The sequence below is a fragment of the Vombatus ursinus genome, unplaced genomic scaffold (genome assembly GCF_900497805.2).
Source record: "Vombatus ursinus unplaced genomic scaffold, bare-nosed wombat genome assembly UNPS02014791.1, whole genome shotgun sequence".
NCBI lineage: Eukaryota > Metazoa > Chordata > Mammalia > Diprotodontia > Vombatidae > Vombatus > Vombatus ursinus.
In genome coordinates, this window is record NW_020954569.1 from 82,904,351 (window position 1) to 82,916,453 (window position 12,103).

The 12,103-nt window shown below is 39.8% G+C and overlaps 1 protein-coding gene across 4 annotated transcripts in view; it reads right to left on the bottom strand.

The window, feature by feature from the left end:
* Positions 1–12,103, bottom strand: part of SLC45A2 (solute carrier family 45 member 2) — a 63,397-nt gene that overhangs the window by 12,960 nt on the left and 38,334 nt on the right. For all 4 annotated transcript variants that reach the window (XM_027869136.1, XM_027869139.1, XM_027869138.1 and 1 more), the window contains exon 5: positions 2,766–2,889. In XM_027869136.1, coding sequence (XP_027724937.1) covers positions 2,766–2,889 — 124 coding nt within the window. The remainder of the gene's footprint in view (positions 1–2,765; positions 2,890–12,103) is intronic.

Here is a 12,103-nt window from a genome sequence, read left to right on the forward strand (position 1 = left end):
CTTTTAATCACACATTCTTTTTGTGCCTCATTGGTTCCTTCCCTAGGATGAAGCTATATTTTCTGGGTTGACAAGCAAAAAGTCAATATAAACAATCACAAAAAAGAAAAACTCTCTAGGAAGAGGAAAGAGGAAGGTGGGAAGGAAAAAAATTGGAACTCAAAATCTTGTAAAAATGAGTGCTAAAAATTGTCTATTTTATTCTATTTTTAAAAAAGAAAGAAACCCTCTGACTCATGATAATGGGATAGGAAGGCCCAGGCAGCAAGCCATCAGTTAGAATAGCCATAAAGAGATGGTCAAAATAGTAACAGTGCTGAGCATTGCAATGAGTCAAATGTATTTTTAAATAATATACGTGTGTGTGTGTGTATAGTAACTCAAACTAGGCTAGCAAAGTTTTATTTCTCATAAATGAAAAATTTGAAATGAATGGGACAACTATCATATATAAATGGGGATCCTAAAACAGTCATGGTGTTTGGATGACAGTCAAGGTATCCAAATCACAGAATTGGAAGATCATTGGAGCGATCATCTAGACAAGTGGTCATCCTACCTCCCCTTTAAGAGAGGTAGGGTAAGGGCACAGTGGATGAAGCATTGGACAACCTGAAGTCTGGAAGACATACATTGGAATCTTAGCTCAGACACTTATTAGTCTATAAGAGCCTGAGAAAATCACTTAATCTGTCTAGGCCTCAGATTCCTCATCTGTAAGAGGGGGTTGGACTCCATGACCTCCAGCTCCAAATCTATGAACCTATGACCTGCTGTGAGAGAGAACTTGTGACCTACTACCACATGAGGCAGGCAGTCCAATTCCACTTGGGGTTAGTTTTAATCATTAGACTCTTCTTATAATAAGCTTAAACTTGCTTGTCTGAAACTATTACCTATTTTTCCTAGTTCTGACCTCTGGAGTCAGGCAGAATAATTCTAATTCCTATTCCATATACTTGAAAGCCCTTCAAACATCTCATTGAATCAGAATCACAAAACTGCTGAGCCGGTGGGACCTTAGGTCTTGTAGTCTAACCTATACCTGAACAGGAAAGGATTTCAAATGCATGAGAGTACTTACAGTCTATTTCCCCAGGAATTTTAAATGTGTATCCCCACCCCCTTCTATCCATGGAAATCTAGTGAATTCACGCTTCTTATGTAAAAAAAAAATGTTAAGCAAAAGCAAAAATAAACTTCAGCCTAAACCTTGCAAATCAATAAAAATGAAATACAAATACAAATGAAAGCATTCAGAGGAAAGCTGATAGTTATGGGGAAGGACCCTGAGTTCATGCCATAAAAAGATCACTCTGAGATGTTTTGCCTAGAGAAGAAAAGACTTGGGTTGAAGTTGGAGGTGGGAGAGAGTGGGGCATGATAGCTGCCTTCAGTATTTAAGGGGCTGCCTTGTAAAAGAGATTAGACTTGTTCTATTTGCCCTCAGAGGGAAGGATTAGGAGTAGCAGGTGAACATTAGGATGAGGAAAATTAGGCTTGATATAAGGAAAAACTTTCTAATAATGAGAAAGGCCCCAATGTGGATCTTAGACCTGCAAACCATGTCTGAATGACCACTTCTCTTATACATTATAGAGACCATTCTTGTTCAAGTATAGTTTGGACTCAATGGCCTATGAAGCTTATTCCAATTTTGAAATTCTGATTCTCAGGTGACTTTCTTTGATCATTCAGTTAATTCATGGCAAAGCCCAGAATTGGGCTCTTGCTTCTGACCCAGTCCTGTGTGCTTTACCAGCCACCACGCTCTTTCTTGAGTCTATGGTATCAGGTCTGTGTCATCTACAAATTTGGCACGCATGTATATAATATGGCTTCATTTAATTCATTATTCAAAATATTGAACAATCTAGGATCAGGAAGCAAAATCTAATAAAGATCTCCAAGTCCACACAGAGTCATTAATTTATAGTTTAATATGAATACACCTAACAGAGCTGCTGTCTAGATCTCATGTTCCCATCTTATAAACAAGTGGAATCTCTTTTAGGGGATTAACACTACCCATGATAACTCTGGTCAAAAGGACAAATTCCTCACTGACAAGAAAAATATGGCATTATTTTTGAGACCCCATAATTAGCACCAAGATTTGAGGTGATTCATCTTTTTGTTTTTGCAAAGGAGTGGGGAGATTATGAGTATGAAACATTTGTATTTACTGTCAGATTTGGTTATGTATTGGCTTGTTTTGCTGAACTTTAAAATCCTGCTACATAAAGTATATCATCCTCAGAATCTGGGAAACGTGGGTTCAAGTCCCACCACTGACACATAGTGGCTGTGTGAACCTGAACGAATAATTTGACTTCTCAGGGCACCAGACAACTCATGAAGACTCAGAGTTGCAGAGAAGAAGCTTATCTGCACTGGAAAAAGAAATTGCCTTATCTGGGAGGCTATATCCCTATATTGATGAAATCTCAGGTCCAGTCCCTAGCCCTGAAATGGGTGACTTTCTAGATAGGGGAGAACAAAAGGATATAGCAGGAAATAAAAGCAATATTAAAATAAAAGAGCTCAACACAAATTAAAATTTTTAAAAGATACAAGGAGAAAAGATCTTTTAGTTAAACAGCTCTGAAGTTTTTTCCTTACCTAGTTGATTTAAATATCTCATCAGTCTCCAGAGTTTTAAAAGCAGTAGGCAAAAATACTCCTTAACAGATATACCAGGCTGTCCCTGCCTTTGACAGTGTTCAGGGATGGGAAAGGGCAGAGGAAGAGAAGGATTATCTTACAAGAATACAATGAGGAAAACACTGAATTGATGCACAAGCCCCAGCATCCAACTTCCACTCCTCTTTCATAGATGAGAAAACTGGTAGAATTGCGTGGAGCGTAAGGATCCCCGTGGTACACAATCTGAAACAGAGAGTTAATTGAACTGCTGAGTAAAACATGTTTAGTGTTATATATAACATCCACATAGCCAAGAACAATGGAAAATCTTACTCGGATGTTTTTGTTTATCATCCATTGGGCATGGGAATGGGGGAGGGAAGGTTGTACCATTGAGAAATAAAAGATGTTGCCTACTAGGCTATATCTGGGGAAAAGAGGCTATTCTTGGAGTCTTCACTGCCCTTGCTGCCTTTATGGCATCCCCTATCTAATTTATCCTGCTGCCAGATTAATCTTCCTGAAATATCATCTCCATCATGGAAAACCATCAGTACTTCCCTATTGGCTACTCCAGCAAATTCAGATGTGTTTTCCTACCTTTCAAGGAAGATCCATCATAACCTGTCCACCCACCTTACTATTCATCCTTCTCTCCCATCATTCTCCAATATACACCTTCCATTGCAGTCAGACTGACACGTGATGAAAGAAACTTTTTCTTGCTATTAGTAGAAATTGTCTTTAGTATGTTACATCTAAAATGCATTTGTGTTGTTATAAATCTGAAAGAAGTAATTCTAGGAAGGACCTGTTCTTAAGGGAGGGTGCAGGACTTGGGGGGAAGACTTGTATTTGAAACCTGGATTGGGCAATTATTGTGTATGACCTTGCCCAAGGTGCGTCATTGGGCCAATCACTTCATATTTTAGGTCTGTTTTCTTATGTATAAAATGAGGGGAGTAGATTAGATGATCTCTAAGGTTGGAAGGTCAAATACTGAAGCTGAAGCTTAAATGCATTGGCCACATGATGAGAACACAAGACTCATTGGAAAAAGCCCCTGATGTTGGGAAAGATTGAAGGCAAAAGAAGAAGGGGACAGAAGAGGATGAGATGGATAGACAATGTCACGGGAATCAACAAACTTGAACTTGAGCAGACTTTGGGAGAAATGGAGGACAGATGGACCTTGCATGGACCATAGTCCATGGGGTCATGAAGAGTCAGATATAACTGAATGACTGAACAACAAAAGAAGGTCGCTTCCAGTTCTTATAATCAATCAACAAGCATTAACTGCCTACTCTATGCCAGGCAAACAAAAATACTCTTCAGCCGACACAAAAAGTGGTCTTTGGCAGGGTTGGGTGTTGAGAAGGGAAGGGGAAGAACTGTGCTAACAACTAGGGGTGTTAAAATGAAAATAAAACAATCATCCCTCAAGAACCTTACCTTCTATTGAGCAACAGCATTCCATAGGTAATAGCCAATAGACCAAGACACTAGTTTGAACAAGAAGCCAAGCTTTGCCTACTGATAGAATCTGATGTGTACATCTTACTATTATCCCCTCTCAGACATGGTTGTTTCTCAGGCATGAAATGGTGGCAGTGGCTGGGAACTATCCATATTGAAGTTCATTTGGAGAAACAAGGAGGGCCGAGTTAATATAATGCATAGGGTTTAAGAGGACACAGGTATGCTCACCTTGTTGAACATTGTGCATATAGAGTTTGTTCAAACTCAGACCTTGTCAGACAAATATTTGATACTCTTGAATTCTAGCCTGGCCTCAGCTTGCCCCATGGATCTTACAATGCTTCTTTGCTGAGGTCCTCTTCTGGTCCCTAGAATTGCTTCTTGGCATTTTACACCTTTGCTTTGTATTTCATATTTGCTACTTTGGTAACTGAGCAGTCCTCTTGCTCCTTACTACCCATTACTTGCTTTTCCAGTATCTAATATTCCAATGCATCTGTGATTTCATCAGCATAGGCATTCCAACCAGTGATACAGAATGCAACTCATTCATGCCCATCTGATCTGGTATAGCTTTTGTCCATTTCCTTCCATAACTTCATCATAGGAGGTCCACACTGTCCTGGGGGCCTTCCTCACACTCTCTTGATTTCTCAGGAAAGTCAATGGAGCACACAGACTTTCCACTGGTTATGCGTTAGTCTTGCTAGATGACTGGCCCATCTTTTTTTTCTTGCTAAGGCACCACTCCTTCTGTATAATTCTTTGTAATATGTTGCAGCCTTCTCTCCACTGCCCTTTGGCTGATCTTCATCTTCAATTGTTTGTAGACTGTAAGTATTCTATGATTCATAGTAGAATGGCCATGACTGTGATCATACAACATCACTGGAAGAATATTTATGTTTAAAAAAGATGAGCCTTTGTCTCAAAGGTACACTTGGAGCCATCAAAAGAATTTTACATTTTCCCAAAGACAATCCAGCCTGCTTTCATCTTCCTGTTGAATTCTAAGCCCAGATCAATGTCCCTTTGCAGTGTCCATCCAAGATATAAAGGAATTCTATAAGCTGTGTAGTCAACTGTAAATCATAGTTTAGGCAGTAGGTATTCTTCTTCTACTTGGCTTTTCCTCTGTGGACAGTTAAGCCAAATTTGAGTGATTACAAATGTTATTTAGGAGGCTTTGCAATATTCTAGGAATTGATGCAATCAGCACTATATCATCTACAAAAAGAAGCACCTCGAGGATCTCACCATCTATAGGAAATCCTTCTTTGGCACTAGACCTCCACAATACTGGCAAACATCCCTGGTGAACATGTATCTTTCTGTTGTATATCTTGGCTGATACTAAAAATCAGAAGATTGCCAAACAAGTGTATCTCAGTTGTTAAGTCTTATAAGGAACCTTGTATAATTTTGACATACACAAGAGAAAAGACTTTTTTTGAGAAAAGCCTACAAGATGGTGTTTTGCTCAACCAAAACAAACATTATTTTGTTTTGTTCTTGTTCTGGTTTTTTTTTTTTTACATAATCAACTAACAATAAGTACAATATGGTCTTACTTTCTCCACTCCTTTTAGTCATTTGTGTAAAGGTGTGGTCTACCATGGACTATTACACATGCAAGTCTGCCTTTTATCCTCAACAAGATCCCAAAAGTTATAGTCTCAAAGGTTAAGGTATCACCTTTTCTCACTATAGGGCATTCATCCTACACACTCTTAGACTACTCTTCACCTGAGCTCACACTGCTCCTGGTACCCAGCAATTGCCCAGGTTCCATAGACATCTAAATAAAAATAGAATATTCAACAAAATTAGTAGAGTAGGAAATTTCATCTCTGCTCTTGAGTTCCTGCCTTCAATTTGTGAAATCTCTGGGAAACCTCACTCATAGGTTGACTTTTTTAGTAACTACATGATTTACTAAAGTACAGTAAAGTAACTAAAAAAGGTATAACATAATTAAAAACAAACAGAAAGAAACTACAGAGAAGCTTACAAGTAGCCAAAGAAGCTGCTTTGCCTGAATGGTTGGCTCTCTTCCTTTACTCCTCTTCCCAGTTAGTGGATTTGGGTAAAGAATAAGGAAATAAATGGAAGGTTTGTAACTTGCCAGGATCAGCCCAGCATGCAACAGGAGAAAAGGAGGCGGAGAAGAAGTATCAGGAGTTGGAACCGTCTCCTATTTGGTCACTGTGGGGTACCTGTAAAGCCGCCAGATCTCCTTACCTGAATGTGTCCATCTGTCCCAAAGCTAGGTATTCTCCTCCCCAAAGGGAAGAATCTGTCCCTAGAGAGCCCCAATATCAGTTGCAATCTAGTTTAGTTCCAGCTGAAACATGGTATTTTGAGCCTTCAGCATTGAAAGGCGCTGTGGGTAAGTACTCAGTTCTCCTTTCAAATCCTTCTGTAACCAGGAGAGGGAGACTTTCCTGGGACAAGATGCTGTGCTCTTCTTTCTAGTCAGAAGTTCTTTGCCATCTGTTCCACATGGACAGAAACAGAGAGGCTCTTGGTGGGGATGGGGCCACAGCTTTGAAGCACTGCAGCCTTAACCTTTGCTGGCATTATTCCTATAGCCCAAGCTGGGAACAGTTACTGGCAAGCTGAGGTGGATCCTGAAAAGCTGGGGATGGTCGCAGCTGAGATCCAGAGGGAGAGAACTAATGCATTGAAAGACCAGAGGGATGCAATAAAACATCTTGGGGGATGCAGGACCAAATGGAGCCTGAAATGGCCTGACAGCTATTGTGAAAACCCCAGCCACAGGGAGACCAAACAGGAGGCAGTGTCCGCTTCCACTGGTTCCGTTTCATCCATCTTCTTGATTGCTTGCTTGCCGGGCTAACCTTGACAAACTTCAAACCCTCCATCCCTTTCCTTATTCTCTCCCCTAATCTGATGGATAGGAGCATGGAGGAAGGGAATCAGTCAGGCAAAGTACCTTATTTACAATGGCTACTGGAAAGGTCCTCAATAGTTTTTGTTTTTTTGTTCTTTTGTTTTTGCTTTGCTATAGCTATAACAACAACAACAACAACAACAACAACAATTTATATAATACTTTAAGGTTTACAAAGCATTTTACATGTTATCTTATTTGATGCTCCCTACAGCCCTGTGAGATAGTTGTGATTAATGTCCCCATTTTACAGATGAGGCAATTGAGGCTAAGAAATGTGACTTGCCCAGAATCATGCAGCTAGTAAGTGTGTCAGGCAGGATTTAAACTTAGGTCCTTCTGACTCCAAGCCCAGTACTCTCTGTGCTATGCCATCAAGTTGCTTTACTTTACCTAGCTGCTAGTTGTTTTACTGTGTTTTAGTCAACCACATAAGACTTATAAATGAAGCTGTCCAACAAAAGCATGAGATTTGAGGTGGGGGCCCAAGAGTAGAGATGAGAGGTTTCCTATTTTAGTGATTCTATATTTCTATTCTAGTAATAATATTCTAGGGGAGTATTCTCTATTACCTACAACCTTATCTGAATCTACTAGGGGGGAAGGAGATTGGAAAGCGATATTTCAGGCAAGTCAGAGATCATCTGAGTACCACATGATGCTCCTTGGACTGTGTCACACCTTCGACGTCTTCCAAACATCTGTGCTCTCAGACCTGCTGAACTTGGTGCATTCTGCTAGAACATTTTAATTTACTCCCAAGCCCCTGCCTAGAATACTGCGTTGCTCCAAACAGTCCCCTAGTGCCTGTGCCAACTATTTTAAAAGTTATAAAAGCATCAGTAAGAAGAGTTGGAATTCAAGGGGCACATGACAAGCTAGAATGGAAGGAATGGATGGATGGAATGAGGCACACCTGCAACAACCAAGGATTTGTCATATTTTTTAAAGATTCATTGGATCATGGTATGTTGGGTTGGAAGTACCTGAGAGATCACCTAGTTCAACTCCCTAGTTTTACAAATGAGGAAGCTGAGGCCCAGAGAGAAGAAATGACTTGCCCACAGAAGAGTAGCACACAAGTAGTAAGTGGCAGAGTTGACTACCCTACCCAAATTTTCTATTGTCAACCTCAGTGCTCTTATCACCACACCATACTTTCTCATAGGCTTCAGCCACCACTTACTTCTTGCCTTTTTCTTCCCTGACTATACCCCATGACAGACTCACTCAAACACCTAAGATACCTGCTACAGAAAAGAGTCCTTGGTTGTTGAAAATTGTGTCATTCTATTCCTTCTACTCTAGCTTGTTATATGTCCCCTGAATTCTAGCTCTTCCTACTAGTGCTTTTACAAATTTTAAAGTAGTTAGCCCAGGCACCAAGGAACTGTTTGGAGCAACATGGGCAACTGAAGCAATGGTTCACCTGAGCCTTTATTCATATATGTCTAGCCATATGTAGGCTGGTTGTAACTGTAATTTTTTATTATACCAGAATATTTATTGACAATGAGAGAAATTATTATTAGTAATCAATTATGGGGGAGATCCAGGTTTTTTTCCTGTCCTATTTCCTTGTTCAAAGTCTAGCCTTTGAAGAACATTACTGACCTCTGCCAGAAATTTACCCCACCTTAGACCATCTTAAGGAGGTGAATTCCTGTCCATTGTGTTCTACTCAAGTAAGTTTGGGTGAGATAGATCCTTTGTCTAGATTGCCCAAGGCTAGGGGTGGTCTAGATGTAAAGATAGTCGGTTGGTCCAAGAGTTATATAATGTCACTCTCTCAGCCCCTCATTGGAGTGAGCCCACTTCTCATTGCAATATTCATTCCCTCATTAATTGTTAACCAATCGGAGTTGATTGCCACCCTCAGGAATACCCACTCTTCCAAGGGCATATAAACTGTGAGCCCACCACTGAGGAGTCCTTGACATGTGAGAGTGCCACTGGCCTCTTATTAATAAAATGCTAGCACTATTAATAAAATGATTAATTACCCAGGAATTATGTCTCTTCAACTTTTTAAACATCACAATATGATGCCTGAGACATGGCAATAGAAGCCATCCTCTCACAAGTCAGCACCTACCTCTCCTTCCCCTTGTCCCACACACACAGACGTTACCCATATTTCTCATGAAAACTCTCCAGAGCAGGTCAAAAATATAGAATTTAGGAGGAGTTGTTAGCCATTAAGATGGTGTTTGATGTATGGTCTCACATCCTGGAGAAATTTTGGCATTCCATCATGGCCCAGTTAATTACAAGAACCTGAAGAACATCCAATATTTTTAGAAATAAAACTAGCAGTGCAATCTTCTTTAGCTGGTTCAGTGTTTCAATAAAGTATTTTCTGTCATGGCAGCCAATAAACTCATACCTCTCTTGTCTGGAAGTTGGAATATAGCCTTCCTACCTGCCTAACCAGGTGCTAGTACAACTGGAGAATTTCATGGTGAACCCATCTCAGATATATTTCATAGATTTTATCCACCAGAAACAAGCTCAGGATGTACATACATAGACCCAGCTTACTATTAAAATGGTAGCTGAACACCTACAATCAAATTCTCTGCCTCTCTATCTCCCTGTATCTCTAACACACACACACATGGGCAGAAGAAAAATGGGCCACTCTACCTTAGACCTAGACTATTTCCAACACAGAGAGGTGAAGTGACAAGGATCTGACCTTGGAAATAAAAGACCTAAGTCTCATGTTTGACATACTGATTGTTGGACCCTGGGCTTGACACAATCTCTCAGTGTTCTAGGTAACTCTTGAAGACTACAGTCACACTAAGAGTCTCTAAGACTCTACTTCTCTGATAGAGATGGTACTAATACTCATTGGTAGAGAGTATTCATGCCTGACAATTTTCTGTATCAATGAATTCCCAGATCCTATTCTTCTCCCCTACACAACAGCACTGAATCCAAGCTTATTTGCAAAGAGAATAACAGAATATTATGAACAATATACTTTACAAAACAGCAAAAATAGTGAAAGAAAAAAATGATCCTGCAGAAAACTTGACAGGAGACTCAGACTTACTTAGCCAGATCATTCCAAGATGATTTATGCATGAAACTGGAAAGAAGACAATAAGGAGATATAAACTGGAGTAGATTTGCCAATGATTCTATAGCAACTTATTCTCAACAGTACCACATTTAGACTTGAACATTCAATATGCTATATGAAGAGGTGGGCATTAATAATAATAACAACAGCAAATACTAGTATTTATATAGCTACTTGATATTTGCAAAGGGCTTTACAAATATCTCATTTCATCCTCACAACAACCTTGGGAAGTGGGTACTATTATGATCCCCATTTTACAGGTGGGGAAACTGAGGCAGAAGGCAGTTAAGTGAGTGGCTCAGGACCATAGAGCTAGGAATTGTTTGAGACAGAATTTGAACTTAGGTCTTTCTGACTCCAAATGCATTGCTATATCCACTAAGCCACCTGGCTGAAATGACACCTGAGAAGATGAAATAGAAAAAGTAGCTGGACCTGTTCAAATACACGCACAAAAAATTCATACTGGAGGTGACTCATAAAAACATAAAGAGACATTTTATTCTTTTTTTTTTGACAGATTTTCAAGAACTCTCAAAGGGGAGGTGCTAAAAGAACATAAAGTATCCTAAATGGTATTATTTCTCAAAACAGACTACTAAGAAAACATTTATAACTACCAACCCATATGCCCAATTTCTTTTCAAATCTTCTCTGTATCTACACTCTCATCTCTAGAAAATTTCTCAAGAATGATCTCTGTAAGCATTGAAGGAATCCTTGATGAAAATATCTGAAGGGGGGGTGGGGCAGGTAGGTGGCTTAGTGGTTAGAGCTCTGGCCTTGGAGTCAGGAGGACCTGAGTTCAAATCTGGCCTCAGACACTTGACACTTACTAGCTGTGTGACCTTGGGCAAGTCACTTAACCCCGATTGCCTAGCAAAAACAAAAAAAAAACTGAAGAGAAGGGATCTGTTTTCTTAGATGATTCCCCACAGCAGACCATCTTCATGATCTCACAACTGACCGAGAGATATAGAGAACAGAAGATCCCCCTGTGTTTGTTGCTCTCAAAAACATATTTAACTCAGTCGTGTAAAACATGGACTTAAAAGCTCTCCCCCACTGAGGTTTCTCCCATTCTCTTTCATGCATGTATTGAACTCATTTAAGATGTTGTAACAAATGAAGCTGCAGAAATTACTTGGTTTGGTGATCCTCCATTTAGCAGCAACAAATGAGACATAAAGCAGGGAGACGTATGCTTGCCAAAATGGCTCACACTGTCATGGAAGATGCCCCATACAGCATCCAAATGGAAGAGGGATACCATTAAAAATAGTGAACTTCTCCAGATGCTCTTGCTTGTGGTTAGCATTGTGTTGATTGCAGCAAGCCTGGAACACTGCAGGACATTCATAATAAGATCCATAACCATTCAAAAAAAGATTTACCAGCAGTTCACTTACGGGAAAAAATAACTGGATGAAGAAATTCTATTTCCCAGATTACAATATGAAATAACCTACTGAGTTCCTCCAGTTGTGTGTCAACCAGTGAAAACTCATTTAACTGGTCTAGCCTTAATACCCCCATTTTAGCCTTTTGCTACAACATTAATGTTAGGGTTAAGTTTCCTGCTTCTCAGCTCTTCATTCATAATTTCCTGCTCTGAATTCCTTCCTCCTTATTTTAGTCAGTCAGTCAATAAGCATTTATTAAGTGCCTATTATGTCCCAGGCACTGTACTAAGCACTGGAGATACAAAAAGAAGCAAAAGACAGTCACTGACCTCAAGGAGCTCATAATCTATTTTTTTTTTTTTGGTAATTTAGAAAATACTCTCTCTTTACTGGTCCTAGTTTTAAATGATATATTATATTGATCCCTGTGCATGGATTCCCTCTACCCCACCATGTGCTGCTCACTTCCATCATGGACTAACACTGAAACTGTCCCTGCTAGCAGCTGTGACCCTTGTGAATGGCAAGAAAGCTTGTTAAAACCACCTCTGGGTGCCAGTGCTC